Genomic DNA, 19894 nt, shown 5'->3' with positions numbered 1-19894 from the left:
GATATGTGTTATTTTTTCTGTCCCAATATATGTGAGCCTGATAGAATTCTGAGAGTCACCCTATTTTATTATATAGTTTTTAAATATTTTAAAGTTTTTTAAGTCATTTGTAAATGATATATGTTGCTTCCTTGATTGGAACTTTTCCATTTGTGAGATATATATATATACACATATTCTATATTATTTTAAAAGGGAGTTTATTCCCAAGTTCTACTATATAATAAATATAATATATAATATTCAAGAAAGTCCCAATCTTGAATATTATATATTATAGTTGGCCCTAAACTCTCTTTTATAATATAGTAGAAAAAATATGGTGGAGTAACATGTAATAAGTGGTGGACACACAATTTCACTTGGTGTAAATTTTTTTATCGAAAGGGTTTGAGTGAATATTCTTCTGCCTCCACGTACATACTTAGTTGAATTGAGATGTGCATAAATTAATTCGAACATCAAGATTATAAAAAATGTTGAATTTTCATAAGGCTAAAAAATGTTGAATTTCCGAAATAGTATGTAATTTGTCTTTAATATAACATTACATTAAATAATAAAGTTTGCCTATTACATTTTGTGCTTCATAGGCAACGTAAAAAATACATTCTATTTTTTTTTACTACATTTAAATTTAATTATTTTATTGTATATAAGCAACAATAACAGTAATATCATCAATTTTTCCTCCTTTATGTCGTCCCTCAGATGCTCTAGAAAATGGTGTATCTGCAAATCTATCAAATGAATTATACAAAGCAATATTCCCAATTTGACTAGCCAACTCCTCTGCCTTTAAATTCTGGTCTATCGCTCTTCGAACAATTTCCTCTATCTCACTTTCAAATATATTATCAAGCATCCCATCCGTCCCAACCATCAAAATATCATCTTTCTCTACGTTCAATTCCATCTCCTGAGCAACGCTAGGATTATCTGAATTGCACTTTCCCAATTGATACGGACATCCAAATCCTCGTTGTTGTATTGGTGACTTGTATATAATTTTTCCCTTTCTGATTAAAAAAAATCCACTATCGCCAACATTAGCAGCAACTATAGTATTTTTCACCGAGTTAAGAGTTATAATACAAGCCGTAGACGATCCTTTTGAATTTGTGTTTTTGTATGCTTCTTCAAGAACCCTTTTAGGGTTCACATGACCTTTCATTGATTCATCATATGTAGCGATAAATGAATTCTTCATAAGCTCTCTAGCGTATATTCCAGCGTCAATCCCCTGTTTCACCCAACCACCAACACCATCAGCAACACCAATAGTTTGGTATAATTCATGTATAAAGTGTGCATCTTCACCTAAAGGCTTATTTGGATTGTCTTTAGGTAAATATAAAGATCCAACAACCATTTTTAGGCATGGTAATTTGTTACTACTAAATTCGACGTTGATAAATTCATCATCATGACTAAATTTGAGTTTCTTGTTACTATGATTTTCCGGATTATTATTAATTTCATGAGAAGAGAAGTCGAAATATCTCTTGTAGCGTGGCAAGTTGAAAAGTTTATCGAATTTTATTTTGGAAGAACATTGATCATGACCTAATGATGAAATACATGCAGCCATTGTTGTGTTGATTGAAAAAACTTTGCGAAGTAAAAATTATATAATGGAAGTAGGGTTACAACTAATATATATATACATACGTTACGTTGCAATTCTATGTAGAATAGGTTATGGAAAAACAACTTTTTTGGTAACTTAATTTTAATATATGGAATATTTAGAAAATAGTGTGTGGTAATTAATCCTACATGGAAACAAAGCTTTTTGTAAATTATCTAAGCAACTAGAAGGTTCCTGCGTAATTAGGTAGTAAAAAGAAAGTGAGATTTTAATCCAAAACTTTTTTGGAAACTTTTCCAACTACAAATCTATAATGCAGGAGATATAATTATTGTGAATTATAAAACTTTTTACGTAATTTTTAAATAATATATATATATATATATATTACTTTCTTTATCTCAAAATTGTTGTTTGCTTTCTTAATTTCTTTTAATTTGGATACCTAATGATTTAGTAATAGCTTCTCATTTAAGAGCATCATAGAAAAAGATTTTTTTTTACCGATTTCCAAAGAACGGAACACCTATCCACTTAGACAAACCATTGAATTATTCTAAATTTGTTTGACCTAATTTACACATGATATCAAGAAAATACTTATATCTAAGAAAATTTGATATTTAATAAAATAAGTTTTTCCAAACAAAACTACTAATTTATGATTGTCTTCCCTTTGAGCTTTTAGAATATAAGCTTCTCTAAATTCTCTGATCTAAAAAAAAAGATTAAATAATCAATTAAAAAATTATACTAATAGAATATATAATATACAGTAGTAGAAAATTTAAATTAATTCCATTGATCTCTTAATACATATTTGCAAATAAGAACATTGTTTGTCTTCTCCAATTATTCACTCATTTGTTATATTGCCATAAAACTCTAGGCATAATGTATCCAATCATCGTCACTACATTTGTAAAACTTACCCACACCCCGGTGTTTACACCAATCCAATACATACATGCCATGTGTTTAAATTTGTAGTTCATTTTACTTAACCTTAATTAATTAACATGTGTTTTTCTTCATTAAATCACATAATAATGAAAATTGCATTAGTAGGTGCGGGTAAGTTTTTTCCATTAAATTTCAAATTAAAGTTTATGCTTCTATAATAATAATAATTGAGTTCACATGCAATATATATAAAAAAAAGGCATAATACAGTATTATATACCTTTTAACGTGGCAACTGACATCTATGCCATCCAACTTTGTGCGCGCACAAGTAAACACTTAAATTTGTATAAAACTGAACAAGTAAACACATGCATCTTCCGTGACATAATACACATAGGACACAATATTTCTATGTAAGATATCAGGTAGGACGAATGTATCTATTTGTTCAATTTTATACAAGTTTAAGTGTCTATTTGTGCACACCGAAAGTTCAAAGACATACAATGTCAGTTAAAGTCAAATTTATGTATTATGCCATAACAAAATACTGAATTTTTGTGAATCCGTGAAATTAATTGATGTATATGTCAGCTAACGACATGCGGAAAGTAGTCGATATCCGTAAAATTAATCGAGGTGCGTGTAAGCTGACCTGACAGGTAGCAGGAATTAATGAGTCGAAGTGAGCAAAACGTGGCTCCGTCACCAAACCTATAAAAAATAATCAGGACTTACATTTGAAGAATCCAAATAAAAGGAGTTTGATGTCATAATAATAATTGCATGGATATAAATTATATGTAGTATGATCCGCAGAAAAAGAAATTTAGAAACAAACATTCCAAGGGAGAAGTTGTATCATTTTTTCTCCATCATCATTTTTTTTTTCACACAAAAAATTTACATGTACATTGTATTGTATAATCATAATCTTAATTTTTCGTTCTTTCGTTCGATGAATTACCAAATCTGATGAAAGAATTTCGAAGATTGAAAAAAGGAAGAAAATTCTGCAGAAAGATCACAAGAGGAGGTGCGTTCATCAATTCTGTTTGATGATTTTCTCCATTTTAGTTGTTTTCTTCGTTCTATCAAGGAAAACTCAACATTTAGGATGTGTTCGATACGAATGAAAGATGTTTTCCTGATAAATATGTGATTTTCTTATGTATGGTACCTAAGCAAAATGTATATTTATTATCGTAAAAGTATTTGTATATATGGGAGGTGGGAATTAGGGGGTGAAATGAGGTGCGTTGGAGGATGGGAGGATACAATCAATGTAAAATGTCAGTTGTAGTTTCACTAGAAGAGTGATTTTCCTCCATCTAATACACCTTCTAGCTCGCGATCCGAGGCATCTAATAAGATATTTTTCAAATAAATATGTATGTTATGTGTAATGTTATGAGAGAGGTGTATGGATAAGTCGATAACATGTCACACTTTTTTCATACTTGTGTGCAGTTGCTTTTGCTTAGAAGTTTGAGCTGGAGTTGGGAGAAACTGTAAAAGGAAAGATTTTGCACAATGTCTATTTCTGTGAAAGATTTGGAACCTGCATTTCAGGGTGCAGGACAGAAACCGTATCCTTTGGTTCTGAGTATTCGATTAGTTTGATATTTCATCACTTCATCCTAATGAATGGAAGCTCAAAAGAGCATATATTAGTAACTGTGATCCTGTGTTACTGTGTTTTTGTTTTTGTTTCCGTTTCTACTGCAGTACTTGGCGGTGTAATTTCATAAAATGTTAGCTTAACTCTCTTTAGAGGAACTGAAATTTGGAGAATTGAGAATTTCCAACCAGTTCCTGTGCCAAAATCTGAACATGGTAAATTCTACTCGGGTGATTCATATATCGTCTTGCAGGTACGTATTAATTTAAAATGTTATTCTTCTATTTCTTGTTTATCTTGGGAGGAAATAAGTTCAAATGTTTTGACAACGATTCTGTTTTTATCTTATCGCAGACAACTTCTGGCAGAGGAGGAGCTTATTGGCATGATATACATTTCTGGCTTGGAAAGGATACTAGTCAGGTACGAATCGTTTCGTAGTCTTAACAGTAGCTCAACCATATTGTTCCTTTTTTTCATTTTCTAGAAGTTTGGATACTATGCTAGGATGAAGCAGGAACTGCAGCTATCAAAACAGTTGAGCTTGACGCGATTCTTGGAGGACGAGCAGTACAGCATAGGGAAATCCAAGGTCATGAATCGGACAAATTCTTGTCATACTTTAAACCATGCATCATACCATTAGAAGGAGGTGTTGCATCTGGATTCAAGAAACCGGAGGAGGAAGTATTTGAAACGAGGTTGTATGTCTGCAACGGTAAACGAGTTGTTAGGATGAAGCAGGTACAGAAGCAAAAGAAAAACCATTTGGAAATGTATGTAACTTCTGCAGCTGTGATTGAAGATAATATTGAGCTTAGATATTTGTCAGGTCCCTTTTGCTCGGTCATCGCTAAACCATGATGACGTGTTCCTTCTAGACACTGAAGACAAAATATATCAGTTTAATGGTGCAAACTCCAATATCCAGGAGAGGGCTAAAGCATTAGAAGTTACTCAGATACTGAAGGAGAAGTATCATGATGGCGTGTGTGACGTTGCAATTATTGGTAAGTCGAAGCCATTGAGTAAAATGCAAGATTGTGCAATTCATCTAATGCTTTGGACAGAATTGTTATGTAACTACTATGAGACGTGCGATATTTATTGAATTAATGCTTCCCCTAGAATTTTATAACTCTTTCTCTATTGCATACCTCAGATGATGGAAATTTACAAGCTGAGTCAGATTCTGGATCATTTTGGGTTCTGTTTGGTGGCTTTGCTCCAATTAGCAAAAAGGTTGCTACCGATGATGATATCGTTCCTGAGAGAACTACTGCTCAACTTTATAGGTAATGTTGAATCCTTTACCAAGTGTCAAGCAGTTTCTCGTGTTTATGATACTCTATATCAAAGTTTTCTTGATATCCTTGAGAGACCATGTAGTGCTGGACGTAACGTCTTTCAATGGATAGCCCTCGGGGTTGTTACTTGTAACTGAATTTTGTATGTCAACGTTTTGCTGTTGTTGGTGCTAAAGGTGAATTATGTCCTCTTTTGCAGCATTACTGATGGCCAGGTCAATTCTTTGGATGGTGAACTTACAAAATCCATCTTGGAAAATGACAAATGCTATATTTTGGATTGTGGTTCCGAGGTTTTCATGTGGGTAGGCCGTCATACTCAGCTCGAGGAGAGGAAAAGTACTATTCAAACAACAGAGGTAGAATGTTAGCTGTTCATCCATGTTCTTGTGTGGTATAGTTTCTCATTTCTGAATGACTCAATAATTTTCAGGAATATCTTGCCAATCAAAATAGACCTAAGTCAACACGTATAACCCGGATTATTCAAGGCTATGAGACACATTCATTTAAGTCCAATTTTGACTCTTGGCCATCAGGATCAACACCTGCCCCTGAGGACGGACGAGGGAAAGTAGCAGGTAGAGTTATTACGGGAGTGTGAAGATTTTGTGTGTTTCTGGTTTGAGTTAGTTTTAACTTTGTCCATGTTGAGTTCTTTCAGCTTTGGTGAAGCAACAAGGTGCTGCTGTCAAAGCTGCTAGCAAAAGTACTTCTGTCGATGAGGAAGTCCCACCTTTGCTTGAAGAAGGTGGAAAGATAGAGGTCTGAATCTGATCATCACAATGTTTTCTCTGTTGATTTGGCCTGCTCATTCTTCACTGAAAATGTAAAATTTGTCAGGTGTGGCGTATCGATGGCAGTGCAAAGACTCTGATACCCAAAGAAGACATTGGTAAATTCTACAGTGGAGATTGTTACATAGTTCTCTACACATACCATTCTCATGAAAGGAAAGAAGATTATTACTTGTGTTGGTGGATTGGAAAGGATAGCATCGAGGTACGGATGTCCTTGCATATAAGGGTCCAACGCGTCTTTATAGAATTTTCTTAATTGAATCATTGTTGTGGATTCAGGAGGATCGAGAAATGGCTGCACAATTGGCTAGCACAATGTGCAATTCACTTAAAGGGAGACCTGTGCTGGTATTACTTCTTTCTCTTACTGTTTTTCAGTCAAAAACTCAAAATGAAGCTTAATTGTGATATTTACGTTATCTAGGGTCGGGTATACCAAGGCAAAGAACCACCACAATTTGTTGCAATATTCCATCCCATGCTGGTCCTTAAGGTATCTCTCCATATATATATCATGATAGAGTCTATTGACGTCATTTTAACATATAGAATAACCATGACAAGTTTCTTTCCTTTTTTCAGGGTGGATTAAGCTCTGGCTATAAAAATCATATTGCAGAAAATGGCTTGAATGATGAAACATATGCTTCTGATACTGTTGGCCTTTTCAGGATATCTGGAACTTCTAGTCATAACAACAAAGCAGTTCAAGTCGATGTTGTATGTTCACTGACCCTTTAAGTTTTCCCCTCTTTGGGATATTAAGTTTTCTATGGCCGATAATCTGTTCTTTATTCTACACTATCTGTTCCAATTTAGTCATGCTGCAAAAGCTACGTTATGAGACCCTTCTTGTCGTCACTTGAACATGTTCTCAAACTATGTCTAGATAGATAGGTAGCCTCCGTTCTATGTTGATAGAGTCTCCATGTCTCAGAGAGTTGTTCTTATGGATTACGTAAACATCTGTCCAGGGATGTAATTTAGGATTCTTTTCAATATATTTTGAAGCTGTCTAAATGACAGTCTAATAGAAAATGAAAATGTCACACTTTTCATTGAAAATTTATGTTAACTTTGTACTTACTCCGTACTGTCACGCTAAAGTCTAAGTTGCTGTTGTCATTATGTCCAAAGCTACTATGAACTGTGTTGTAAACTTGACAAAATGAAACTTTACAACCTCGATTTCTAATTTTCACTCCCGGTTTCTGAACTCTGACAGGTGGCGACTTCACTGAACACTTACGAGTGTTTTCTTCTGCAATCTAGCTCTTCAGTATTCATTTGGCATGGAAAGCAAAGTACCCATGAGCAACAGCAGTTAGCAGCAAAGATTGTGGAATTCTTGAAGGTGAGCCTTTTATCGAAGTAGAAAAAAGGCGTTCTTTGTCATTGTTATCCAACTAACATACCCTGTGTTTGTCCTATTTTATGCTGCATTAGACTAATTTTGTTTGATGTGTTTTATTCACAAACTCAGCCCGGAGTGACAGTTAAACACACTAAGGAAGGAACAGAAAGCTCAGCTTTCTGGCTTGGTATTGGAGAAAAACAAGATTTTACCAGCAATAAATTAGCTCCTGAAGCCACCAGGGAACCTCACTTGTTTTCTTGTTCTGTTAATAGAGGTGCATCCTTCTCATCCTTCGATATTTTTTTCGAGTGAGGAAATTTTTTTCTGCTAACTGACTTTCTCAAATGATTTCATGCTAACTCATGGATATCCAGGAAAATTCGAGGTAATATAGTATAATTCGGTTACAACGTATAAATTTCTGGTTGTGTATATCAAACAGGTTAATATTTTCTATTCAAATAACAGGTTGAAGAAATCTACAACTTTTGTCAAGATGATTTGTTGACTGAGGACGTCATGGTTCTCGACACACATTCTGAAGTTTTCGTTTGGGTTGGTCAATCAACAGACTCCAAAGAAAAGCAAAGTGCTTTTGAAATTGGACAAGTAATACTAATTAGTGTCATATCACATATGTATCTCATCTCTTGAAAGTAGTTGTCCATTTTCATTTTTGCTCGAGTAATCGATGAAGTTGATCACAGAAATATGTAGAGCTGGCTGCATCTTTGGAAGGGTTATCCGCTGATGTTCCACTGTATAAAGTCACAGAAGGAAATGAACCATGCTTCTTTACAACATTTTTCTCATGGGATCCTGTAAAAGCTACTGTAAGTGACTAAAGCTCTCTCTCTCTCTCGTTGTCTCGTTTGAATTTGGTATGAAACTTGGAAGATAAGATGTAGAGTGACTACAAAAGCTGCATTTGTCAACCTCACGAGAGACATATTGAAACAATAATAAGTGAAACTCATTAGTCATTTCAGCAACTTTTTTACTCTGACTTACCTGTTTAATCAGGCACACGGAAACTCATTCCAAAAGAAGGTTATGATACTCTTTGGATTTGGTCATGCTTCCGAGGTAATTTATCTTGTTTTTCCATTACTATAATCTCATCTAAGTTACATGAATCACACAATGTGCAAGAATGATAGATTGTTTTCCATATCATATACTATTAGTTGTTTGACAGTTGCTTTTCGTATCATCAACCGAGTTTCATAGTACAAGACTTCATTAGTTATTCAAGAAGTTTAGACCTTCTACTCTATATTTCAGAATCATAGAACAAATCAAGATGGACCAACTCAAAGAGCCTCAGCATTAGCTGCATTAAACTCTGCATTTACTTCATCGTCTGCTGCGAAAGCTAGTTCTGTTCCAAAGCCTACAGGAGCAAGTCAGGGTTCACAAAGAGCAGCTGCAGTAGCTGCATTGTCTAATGTTCTTACAGAGGAAATGAAGCAGTCAAATTCGCGCGGATCTTCTCTCCAATCAAGTAGAAGTCCATCAGCTAGCCCCACTGGTACAATTTTTATATATTGATGAATATTTGTGAGTATAATTTTGTTCATTCTTCTCTCTGAATTCTCCTTGATTCAAGGGTTGTTAGTAGCGTATTTCTCAAATGTAGGATGATTTAGACCTCCTTGTGATTGATGTTAGGAATGTCAGGCGGTGGCTTTGACAAAAACGGCATTTGATGTCTTGATCTCATTATGAATATCCAGGAGTTTATGAGATTTTGATATGCCTCTTCAAGGAATACGTTACCTTTATATAGGCGTGATCTAGGGGTTTAGGATAGAGTAGCCTCCAAGAACCATAACCAAGATTTGGCTCGTCTTGTAGAGTCCTACAAAATCTAGATGTCTACAATGTGTCTGTGTCTGTGTCTGTGTCTCTCTTTGTATGATTGTAACATGTTAAAGATTACTTAAACTGACTATTATTGCAAACATTTGAAGTGAATCAACATAGTTTCAACTTGTTACATTACTATTTTGATGTTTTTTTCAGCTAGGGCAAAGCATGCTCGGTTTAAAGAATCCGAAGAACGTTCAGAACATCAGGAGAACGAGGTCGCTGAGCACGCAGCAGAGACTAATGAAGAGGACTCGGACCTGAAACCACCAGACGAGGTGTTCAGTTATGAGCAGCTCAAGGCTAAGTCGGAAAATCCTGCTACTGGCATTGATACTAAACGAAGAGAGGTTTGTAGCTCGAGTATCGTTCATTCTAATGAAAGCACATTCTTCTTTTCGTGATCATCTCGAATGATAAACATTTTTCAGGCTTATCTTTCGGACGAGGAATTTGAATCTGTACTAGGAATGACAAAAGAAGCATTTTACAAGGTCCCAAAATGGAAGCAAGACGTGCACAAAAAGAAGGTTGATCTCTTTTAGACTACACGAACGAGAAATCACTCTCTCTGTTTCCCAAAATCTTACATAACAACGTATGTTGTTGACGCAAAAAATTCGCGTGGATTGAGGTACATGATGCCTGGATTTATTAACGGAATATATTGCTTTCAGTTCAAACTATGTATACATATGAAAAAAGATATAGAATATATATACATATAATAAGATCAGACTCATTCTGAATGTGAATTCGCCTTCCAAGGTTGTAGCTAAAAGTGTCTAGACTAATTCTTTGATTCAAGTTAACTAAAGGGTGTATACATTCATTATATTTATTGCAACTAAGTTGATACTTGAAAGATTTTGCAAGTTAATTGAGTGTTTGGCCCTAATGTGCCAAACTAGTGGCATTTGCATAGCTAGAACTTTTCATTTCATCGTTTACGAGATGATTTATAATCATATAAATGTCTACTGCTTGATTTATAATACAAGTTCCAAAGATTCTGTTTTTCTTTCTTAAACTTTGTTCTCAGTCAAATATCGCTACGTAAATTGAAACAAAGGAGTAGTTGACTTGAAATCCAAAAAAATATCTTAGCATTTACACTAAAAGCTAATAGATGCATACGTAAACTTAACTACTACTTACTTATGATTGATTAATATGTATTTTCATCTATTTAGAGCGATTCACTATACTAATTTTATATTAAATATTACCTTCAAAACGCCTCATGTTTGGCAAATTTGAATATTTTATTGTAAAGAGATCTATAGATTGGCGTGCCGTGATCAGTGCTAAGATTTATCCGTCTATTATTAATGTTATTTATATACTGCTATTTATTAAAAATAAATAGTGGTCAACTATTTGTAATTTTTTTAAAACATAGACATTGATTGGCCTTAGCTTTGAAAGGTAGATATTACTCCGTCCGTCTCAATTTATATAACATTTTTTGAATTTCAAAATTTTAAAAAATCTATTTTTATTGTAATTTTTCATATATATTTTTAAATATCTTGAATTATAGATAAAGTATTAATACATATTAAGTGAATCATTTCTTGCATTTTTTATTTTACTGTTTAGAATGATTTGTCATGCATTCAATCGTATTTTTTTCTTGGCTTTTCATTTCTGTTATTTTTTTGTCATATTGCTTCAAACTCTTTTTCTTTGAGCTGAGATGCTCTATCAAAAACAATCTCTCTACCTTCAAGTTATAAGGATGAAATCTACGTATATTCTATTCTTTCTAGAATTTAATTTAATAGATTACACGAAATATATTATTGTGGACTATTCTTAAATGTTAAGCAACACTTGTATGCTTGGCTGGCTGGGGGAAAAAAGCTGGCAAAAGAAGTTGTATAGTTAATTATATATCATGAAATGAAGTGCAAAAGAATGAAATGATCACGTTACTGCTTTTATGGAGTTTGTCAAAAGGAGTTGAAACACGCGGTGGAAATTTGGTAAAAATCACATGATGGTTCCAATTAAATACTCTGTTCGTTTTAATTTATTTATCTGATTTTAATTGATACAAAATTTAAAAAGTAATATAACGTTTGAATTTCATAGTCTTAAATTAAAAATATATAAAATACATCAAAATATCATCTATTCTCATAATCTTAGATATATAAAACATTTTTTTAAATAAAATAAAAATAGTAAGACAAATAAATTATAACGATTTTTGTGTTATTTTCCCTTGGACCATTACACAGTTGTCACATGAGAAAAAATCGATGAAATAATACTCCTTTTGTTTGACTTTGCTACTGATGATTGCAAAATCATAAATTGACACAACCTTATTGGCTGTCACCTTTAAGAATGACACTGGCTCTATTAATGATTTTGTATCGAATTAAATCACATGCTTCATCATTTTCATAAACTCTTAATAACTTCTTTTAAATTTCATTTTTGTGATTGAGCTTTTTAAGTAGAAAAGTTAACACGTTAATTATAACACTGTATAGATTGATACATACAACCCCTAGTATGCATTAATTATGGCTATATTCATCAAAGAGATTCATCATTTACATTATATAAAGCTTATCACACATTGTCTTTGCTATTTACTTAATTTATGGTCATATCTATTCGAAGTTTTTCTCGATTTGATATCGCTCTCGTGGCTCAAATGTCTAATGCACCTCAACATCTGTTGATTCTTTCAAATCAATCTCCAACCTCGCTCCACTTAGTTTTACCCAAACATTATATATTTATTGATTTGACGAAGCAAATTCAAATAAACCCCTCCCCACCTCTAGATATACATAATTTTGCACAAATAATCCATATAACATTTACTATTACAATATTATTTACATGACAATCAATCACTATAAAAATGCCTAAACATAATCCTATAATTAACCTTTTTTGTAATTAATTTAACTACTAATCAACAATCACTATGAACATAAATACTTCTTAATAACATAATTAATATCAACATTACTATTTCCACGACTAATAATAAAAAAATTCGATATTAATAAAGAACCTGATTTTTTATCAAACTCACTGAGTGAACTCAGTTCTACAATTGACTCGTCCAAATTCAACTCAACATTCTTCGTCATAAACTCATTTCCAATGAGTTGATTGAACAGAACTGACTCGTTAATCGAGTTCTTCTTCTTGTGTTGCATCGATTCTTGAATGATTTTGATTAACATTGCATTCGATAATCTTCGAATTCCTCTTAATCCACCCATGATAATTTCTGGGCTTGCCTGTTTTTTATGAGTTTTTTCGAAGTTTTTTCTTCGAAAAACAAGAACTGAGTCATGACTCAGATTCTTGATTCGACTCGGTGAATCACCGAGTACGAAAATTTCTTTCACATTCACTAATATTATATGCTTGAAATTTCTTCTGATTCGACCAAATAACATTGGATAACAAGCCCATCTTCTTAAATTCATTGGAACATGATCCATAAACCCGGATAATGAATTTTCCGGGTCAAGTTCATCGGCGTAAAACCCGATAACTGACCCATAACTCAATTGAATTGACTCAGTACTGTTGTTGTCTTCTTCAATGAAATTGCTCTGTTTTTTGCGACCCCAGATGGGTTCTTCACTTGCATTCGCTTTATTATGGGTCGAGTTGAAAGTGGTAGAATTGTATTCGTAGCCATTGATGAGTTTGAAGAACGAGGTGTTTTCTTCAACAATGGTGTTTTCAAAAAGAACGGATTTTTTCGGGAAAACGAACAAAATGTCGGATTTTGAGCTGATTTTGGACCTGTAAATGAGTTTTGTGAACAATTTCAGTTCTTGAACGGTTACAGATTCAATTACATGAGCTACAATTAAATCACTCATGGATCTTGTTCCTTTTCTGAACAGAGTACCCATTCCTTGCAATGCATGTTGTTGAAATGATGGAGATTTTGAATTTTGAAGTTTGAATCTTGAAGATGGTTCAAAAGTTGAGATTGTAAAGAGGAGAAAAGTGATGAAGATGAGGAAAACACAAATTGAGATTATAAATTGTGCTCTAAACAGAGTGTTGATGGATTTTAATGGAGAAAGGTTTGTTTTTTGCTTGTTTTTGGTGATAATGGTGGATTCATCTTCTGGGAATAAAATGAAGAAGAACCCCATTGCTTTAAATCCCATACTTTTTCTCTTTCTTACACAGAGACACACAGTGGAGAGAGACTGGAGAGGTTATTTTTTTTGCTATATATATATGTGTTTCTCAGCACTCTGTTTTTGGCTTTTTAGCTGTGTAAGTGTATGGGGAAGATGAAGGATTATGAGAGTTCAGAGGAGTCTGTTATTATATTTTTTTTGTTTTCCGCTCGGAGTTTGGTATTCGTATAATTAAATTTAAATTTGCGTATTGCCTTTTTGAAAGAGGTGCTTTTAAATGGATCTTTCTTTCGATAGACTTTGTATTGTTTCCTTGTTATTTACAGTAATATATATTTTTCACTGTTTTCAAATTCTTCATTTGAGTCGAGGATTTTTTTGGAAACAATCTCTATTTCCATGAGAGAGTAATAAAGTCGATATACGTTCTACCATTTCTAGACTTTATTTGTGAAATTTTATTAAGTATGTTGTTGTTGTGGCGGTGGTGGTACTTTTAAAAGGATTTTTCATACAAAAATTCAAAGTCGAGAGAATGAATCGCAATCATAGAAAATATTCCAAACTCATCTGCAAATTATTAGTTTCATCTTCGAACTATTGACAACTTTAAAATTACTCATTTATTTTACTAATTGAACTTAAATACGCTCTCAAATTTGCAACATGAGTGAAATACACTTCTAAATTCTCATCAAGGTTAGGAGTGTTTTCAACACTTCTCTTGACTTTTTATTAAGAGTCTCATGCTCCCACAAGAGTTCGAGACCTCTTGCTTTATCATGTCGCATAGAAGTGGGAGAGTATCTAAATTTTAGTTAATTAAGTAAATAATATTTTTAAGGTTATTAATAATTTATGAACAAAACAAATAATTTACATTAAATTTAAAAACATTTTCAATACTTCTCTTTTATTATAATCAAAGATCACATTTTTAAGACCAAAATAAAAGACTTTTTAAAGCCTATAGATGTTGTTTTTCCATGATTAGCCAAAAGGGAAAAGAAAAAGGAAAAAAAAGTGGACTTTTGGGAAAAAGAAAAAGAAAAGGTAATATTGTCTTTAAATGAGCAATATTAAAGGTAAAAAGGAAACCTTATAATTCTAAGAAAAAGAAAAGGAAGAAAATGAACTAATATTGTCTTTAAATGAGCAAAATAGGGCAGCAAACATGAGAGCGGTGGGAGGGGGAGAGAATTTTAAATCATACAAACTATGGGTATTAATGTGTAAGATTTTAAAAGTAGTGGGAACAAAGATGAACCTTTAAATAGTTATTGGCTATTGCTATTAAATAAACATGTATATATAGATAGTCAGATTAGATTAAGAATTTAAATTTTATGAGTTTATTTTTTAAGATTCTTACTTCTTAATATTGAGCACATTATAAATTTAAAGTTATGAGTTCATGTATATTATTTATTACAATTTTACTAAATTATTACATATTAATTTTATACTCTAGGTCGAAAGTTATGGATTCAATTGAACTCATTCTTAGAATGACACATTCGTTGTAGTGCATATATAGCTCAAGTTCAATAAAAAAAAGGTGAATCAGACAAAAATGGCTAAACTTAATATATATGACTGAAGTTCAAACAAAATTAATTAAAATAAAGTAAAAATATATTTATATAATCACTAAATAATATGTTGATCGACACACTTCTACAACATGTTATCAGGTTTGAGAAGGGATAGAGTTACTCTTGCTTCATAAAAATAGAAAAAATATTTTCAAAAAATCCTCGAAATAAACTTTAAAAGTAAAATAATTTTCCTTTTGATAGTTATAGAGACCATTAAATAGAATGTTTTGCATATATACCTTCATGTTCCAGCAGCCTTCAAATTTCTTGGCATGATTTATATATAATTATTTAAACTTCTATCTCTTTAATTTAAAAAACTTTATTTGATGAGAAAATTATTTGAACATAATTACTAATTAGTACTCCTATCTAGAAGCTCACTTCAATTATATATTAGTATTATTACTTAAAACTAAAGTAACCATATCCATCATCTATGACATACTTCAAACTTGGTCAGTTTCTTGTCACCTTCCTTTTTTCTTTTGCATATTACTTTTTCTATCGAAGTAATCGAACCATAATTGTCCACTACTGACTTAATATACAGATTAAAAAATAATAAATGATAGGAGTAATTTTATTAAATTATCCTTACTAAATATAAGTCATTTAAACATTGAGAAATGACTAGTATTTAATAGTAATAAGGATAAAATAGACATAAAATGATAAATTATTCATTGATTTTATAAATTAGACAAGAATTGTTTGACATTCTTATTGATAATGTTTTACATTTTACATTATCGATATATATAATTAAGTTAACTATATATTATCAAATTACAAGAGATTGTGACTCTTTATAAGTCTTGAAAAGATGAAAGACTTGCAATTAAAATACATATAATTCATTTTCCAATCTGACGATGATGTTCGAATTAACTTGTGGACCTTATCGAACAACTCTATTCAATAATATATATCTCTTTTTTCCTATTTTATTTGCATAGTTTGAGAGAGGAAAACACTAGCAATTTCATTTAACTCAACTTTTTTTCTCTTCCTTTCCATTTCTTCTTCAACTTCTAGCCTCACTCCAAACAACATTGGCCTTTTACCTTTTTGCCCTTCTTTTTTTTCTTCTTCATTTGAATTCTTTAACAAAATGGCCACTAGATCAATAAGTTCTTTGCATTTCTTATTTACTAGTGAAAGCTCATAGCTTAGTTCTCCATTTTCCATTTTAAGCCTTTTATTCTCATCAACAAGGCTATTGTACTCAAATGATGATGAAGAATTAGAAGTTGAAGATGATGACTTTTGATCTTCATCTTCACTTTCTTTCTTGTTGTTTTTGTTTGGAGGTTGTTGCTTGTTTGTCCATGCTTTTTTTCGACGAATATCACATAGTAAATCCTTCTCTCCCTTGCGAAACAAGTCGTTGCTGAACTCCCACTGACTTGTTGTAACTTTACGAAAACCCTAGTCACACATGAAATAATTTAGGATTGAATTAATCAATGGATCACAAGAACTATACTCAACAAAATTAAAGATATGGTTCTAGGCTAAGAAATGTTGTATCATATTGTATGTTATTAGTCTCAAACTTGATTTACTATAATATTTTTTTATTACTACTGACGATGTATATAACAGAAATGCTATCAAGATATATACATATCCCTAATTGCTATTGTATTCATTGAGATTTGTTCACTTTATATACCATTCCGTAGTAAATTTACGATCCTAGCTTAATCATAAATTCAAATGCATGTCTTTTTAGAGACTTCAATTATATGGATGATGATTATATTGTAGTTAATTTCATCCTTACATACTATGGTTTTCTAAATCAATAGAATAACAATAGCAACATCAATAATTCACTATGCATGAAAGACAACAAAGTATATAAGTCTGCTAACTAATCATTTTTTTAAAAAGATCCATTAACATGTAGTCTAAAAGATATTTACGTGTAACACCTTCTTAATCTTGAAAATAAAATAAGTTATCTGCTAAATATACGCATTAATATTTTATTGTTAGATGTGGAGAGCACTATTTGTTTTCATTCTCTTTACCAAGCAAATAAATAAGATAATAATCTTGATCTGATCGTATAAAATATTGACACGTTATTTATTTTCATTCTCTTTACCAAGCAAATAAATAAGATAATAATCTTGATCTGATCGTATAAAATATTGACACGTTATTTATTTTCATTCTCTTTACCAAGCAAATAAATAAGATAATAATCTTGATCTGATCGTATAAAATATTGACACGTTATTTATTTTCATTCTCTTTACCAAGCAAATAAATAAGATAATAATCTTATAAGTGATCTGATCGTATAAAATATCGACACGTTAACTTTTTTTAGGGTGGGAGGGAGATAGTAAACATACATAGGTATTAAGTTGCCGGACAAAGCTAGAAAAGTTGCTATGTTTGAAAAGCGTTGGAAGCAAATCTCTAGCAAACTCCGCCGGTTGCCGGACTATAAACGCCGATCCATCGGAATTCCAAGAAATGACGTCGTCCGTCGCCGGATCCTCCACCAACATGTATGTTTTTAGCAAGAATGGTGATGTTGATGCCTTCCTTACATACTCTAACAAATTCCTTTCACATTCATCCTCTAATTCCCCCATTCAAAAGACTACGTTCAACTTAGACGAGAAGGGTCTGCTCAGATGATAAGTACATAAATTATAAGTTCGAGTTACTAAAAAGCAAAAAGAAAAGGTGTTTTAATAAAATGAAAGAAAATGAATGATATTAATTATGATGAAGTGGAGAAGAGTAGAAGGGCGGTTAAGTAGCCCCAATCCCAACAATAAAAACCTAAAACAAATCCAAAATTCATGAGAAATACAAAAGGGAATAATATCTTGGGTACATGAGAGTTATAAAAGAAGAAAGCAAATAATATTTTCTTGAAACTTATGCTTATTATATAGTTGTAGGAGGAGGACAACTATAGCAAGAAAACTTGTTTTCATACGCTATAGTATTTATGACGATGTTTGACTGGATATTAAATTGGATAAAGAAATGAAGACTGCAAAAATTTATGATTTTTGAATATGTGTTAAGTTGATTGTCTTTAGAATTTATGATCTTAAATATATATCATGATAAATTCATAATTTTTCAAGATCTTGATTTTGTGTAAAAATAAAGAAATGTCGTTATTTTCCCACATAATTATTTCAAATTGGGAGTATATAATAATGCGTCTTTTTGTTTTATAACATATAATAATGTGTTGCACATAATGATGTGCATCTTCTAGACGGTCTATTGAGTAATTAGTATTAGTCCACTTCTAGAGAATGTTTTATTTCCTATTATTTTGTTATTTTTTGTAGAATTTGGTGACCATATTCTAGAAAAAATAAAAAATTAAATTAGTGTTTCACTTATTAATAAAAATCTTTTTAACGTGAAGACTAAGACTACAAATTCAACATCACCATGGTAAAACTAGTATTTATTTGTGTTGTGACAAGATTTGATCAACTCAAACCCAATCATATCAACTTGAGTGGTAAGTATTCATTCATCCTTAGTTATAGGTTTCAGATTCAAGTCCTCCTGGTACAGAGTCACCTTTATAAGGAAGTGATTTATCCTCAATATGAAACTTTCCGACGTGAATCTGAATTTAATCAGAATCCAATATGAATATCGAACACCGAATGAAAACCAAAAATAAAAACTCAAAACTCAATGATAAATCATGTGAAAGAGCAATTTAGAAACTTGGTAATATATTAGTACACTTTTCTTCTCTCTTTTAAATCTTATTTTAATTTCTAGATAAATGACTGAGAATTTAATTAAGATCTTCTAGATGAGCATCCATTCAGATAAATCTAAATAATTAGCGTGGACTAATTAAATAAATATTATTAAATTTGTTTCAGTTTATAGTTTATGTGACATTGATTTCGTATTAATTTATTTTATTAAGAATGAAACAGTATATATATTAATATAACGTTGACTAAAAGTTTTATAACTACACAAATAATATTGACATATTTAAAATTATAGTTTTTAAAAATCATTATAGTCAAATATTAATTACATGTTTAAAATTATTTTGATTTTTTTACAAAAAATTATACTATGTAACATAAGTTTTAAATGATTGAGTAATAATCTAGTAGCGTGTAGGGCTTTTGTGAACATTTTTTTCCCAAACAAAGAAGAAAATGAATTTCAAATGTATTGACTCTCAAAATTCTAATCGTGCAACAGAAATTAGGACGAAATGAGTATTATTATAGACGATAGTTTTACAAGATTGACCAATCTACGCAAACAAACAAAAATAAAATAAAATAATTAAATTGACACTTTAACGTCCATGTAGATTGATGAGTGAATTGATTTATATTTTGTCTGCTTTTAACAACTTGTTTGCTGTTATATAACATGAAAAAATAGAGAGATAAAAGAAATTAAACTATTGCGTATCAGAAAATACTTCTTTTGCTTCAAAAATCTTTTGGGACTTGTTATTAACTTGTTTGAGATTGAGACATTATTTTTACAAAAAAAATTTGGAGGCATTAGTGAGAATTTTGTATTACCACTTGATACAAATTTTCCTTTATTTGTTCTTAGCCTAATTTAGGAAAAACTTGAAGTGTAATATGCAAAAGAACCAATTGTTTTTTGTACTACTATTAATACATTGGATAATTAAGGGGGGGGGGGGGGGCCAAAAA

The 19894-nt window shown here is 31.6% G+C and overlaps 4 protein-coding genes across 4 annotated transcripts; 1 reads left to right on the top strand and 3 right to left on the bottom strand.

The window, feature by feature from the left end:
* Nucleotides 1-646: 646 nt before the first annotated feature.
* On the bottom strand, nt 647-1591 carry LOC102582205 (probable protein phosphatase 2C 55). Its single transcript, XM_006351324.1, has one exon. The coding sequence runs from the start codon at nt 1589-1591 to the stop codon at nt 647-649; it is 945 nt and encodes a 314-aa protein (XP_006351386.1).
* Nucleotides 1592-4030: 2439 nt separating this feature from the next.
* LOC102581877 (villin-2-like) lies at nt 4031-9996 on the top strand. Its single transcript, XM_006351323.1, has 22 exons — nt 4031-4086; nt 4272-4371; nt 4473-4541; nt 4626-4862; nt 4951-5128; nt 5281-5413; nt 5625-5784; nt 5859-6006; nt 6090-6190; nt 6269-6427; nt 6505-6573; nt 6650-6718; nt 6808-6945; nt 7451-7579; nt 7709-7856; nt 7957-7967; nt 8051-8191; nt 8290-8415; nt 8606-8668; nt 8867-9113; nt 9608-9801; nt 9883-9996. Exons 1-22 carry the CDS (start codon nt 4031-4033, stop codon nt 9994-9996), a joined length of 2790 nt encoding a protein of 929 aa, XP_006351385.1.
* Nucleotides 9997-10037: 41 nt separating this feature from the next.
* LOC102594895 (uncharacterized) lies at nt 10038-13353 on the bottom strand. The gene is made up of 2 exons (XM_006351194.2): nt 12492-13353; nt 10038-10096 (listed from the first exon to the last, which is right to left on the bottom strand). Exons 1-2 carry the CDS (start codon nt 13351-13353, stop codon nt 10038-10040), a joined length of 921 nt encoding a protein of 306 aa, XP_006351256.2.
* A 2510-nt stretch (nt 13354-15863) lies between these two features.
* Nucleotides 15864-18064, bottom strand: LOC102594573 (heat stress transcription factor B-3-like). The gene is made up of 2 exons (XM_006351193.2): nt 17561-18064; nt 15864-16622 (listed from the first exon to the last, which is right to left on the bottom strand). The coding sequence occupies exons 1-2, from the start codon at nt 17804-17806 to the stop codon at nt 16134-16136; spliced, it is 735 nt and encodes a 244-aa protein (XP_006351255.1). The 5' UTR covers nt 17807-18064; the 3' UTR covers nt 15864-16133.
* Nucleotides 18065-19894: the final 1830 nt, after the last annotated feature.

This window comes from Solanum tuberosum, unplaced genomic scaffold, assembly GCF_000226075.1.
Source record: "Solanum tuberosum cultivar DM 1-3 516 R44 unplaced genomic scaffold, SolTub_3.0 scf00129, whole genome shotgun sequence".
Lineage (NCBI taxonomy): Eukaryota > Viridiplantae > Streptophyta > Magnoliopsida > Solanales > Solanaceae > Solanum > Solanum tuberosum.
This window is presented reverse-complemented; position numbering and strand designations above follow the sequence as displayed.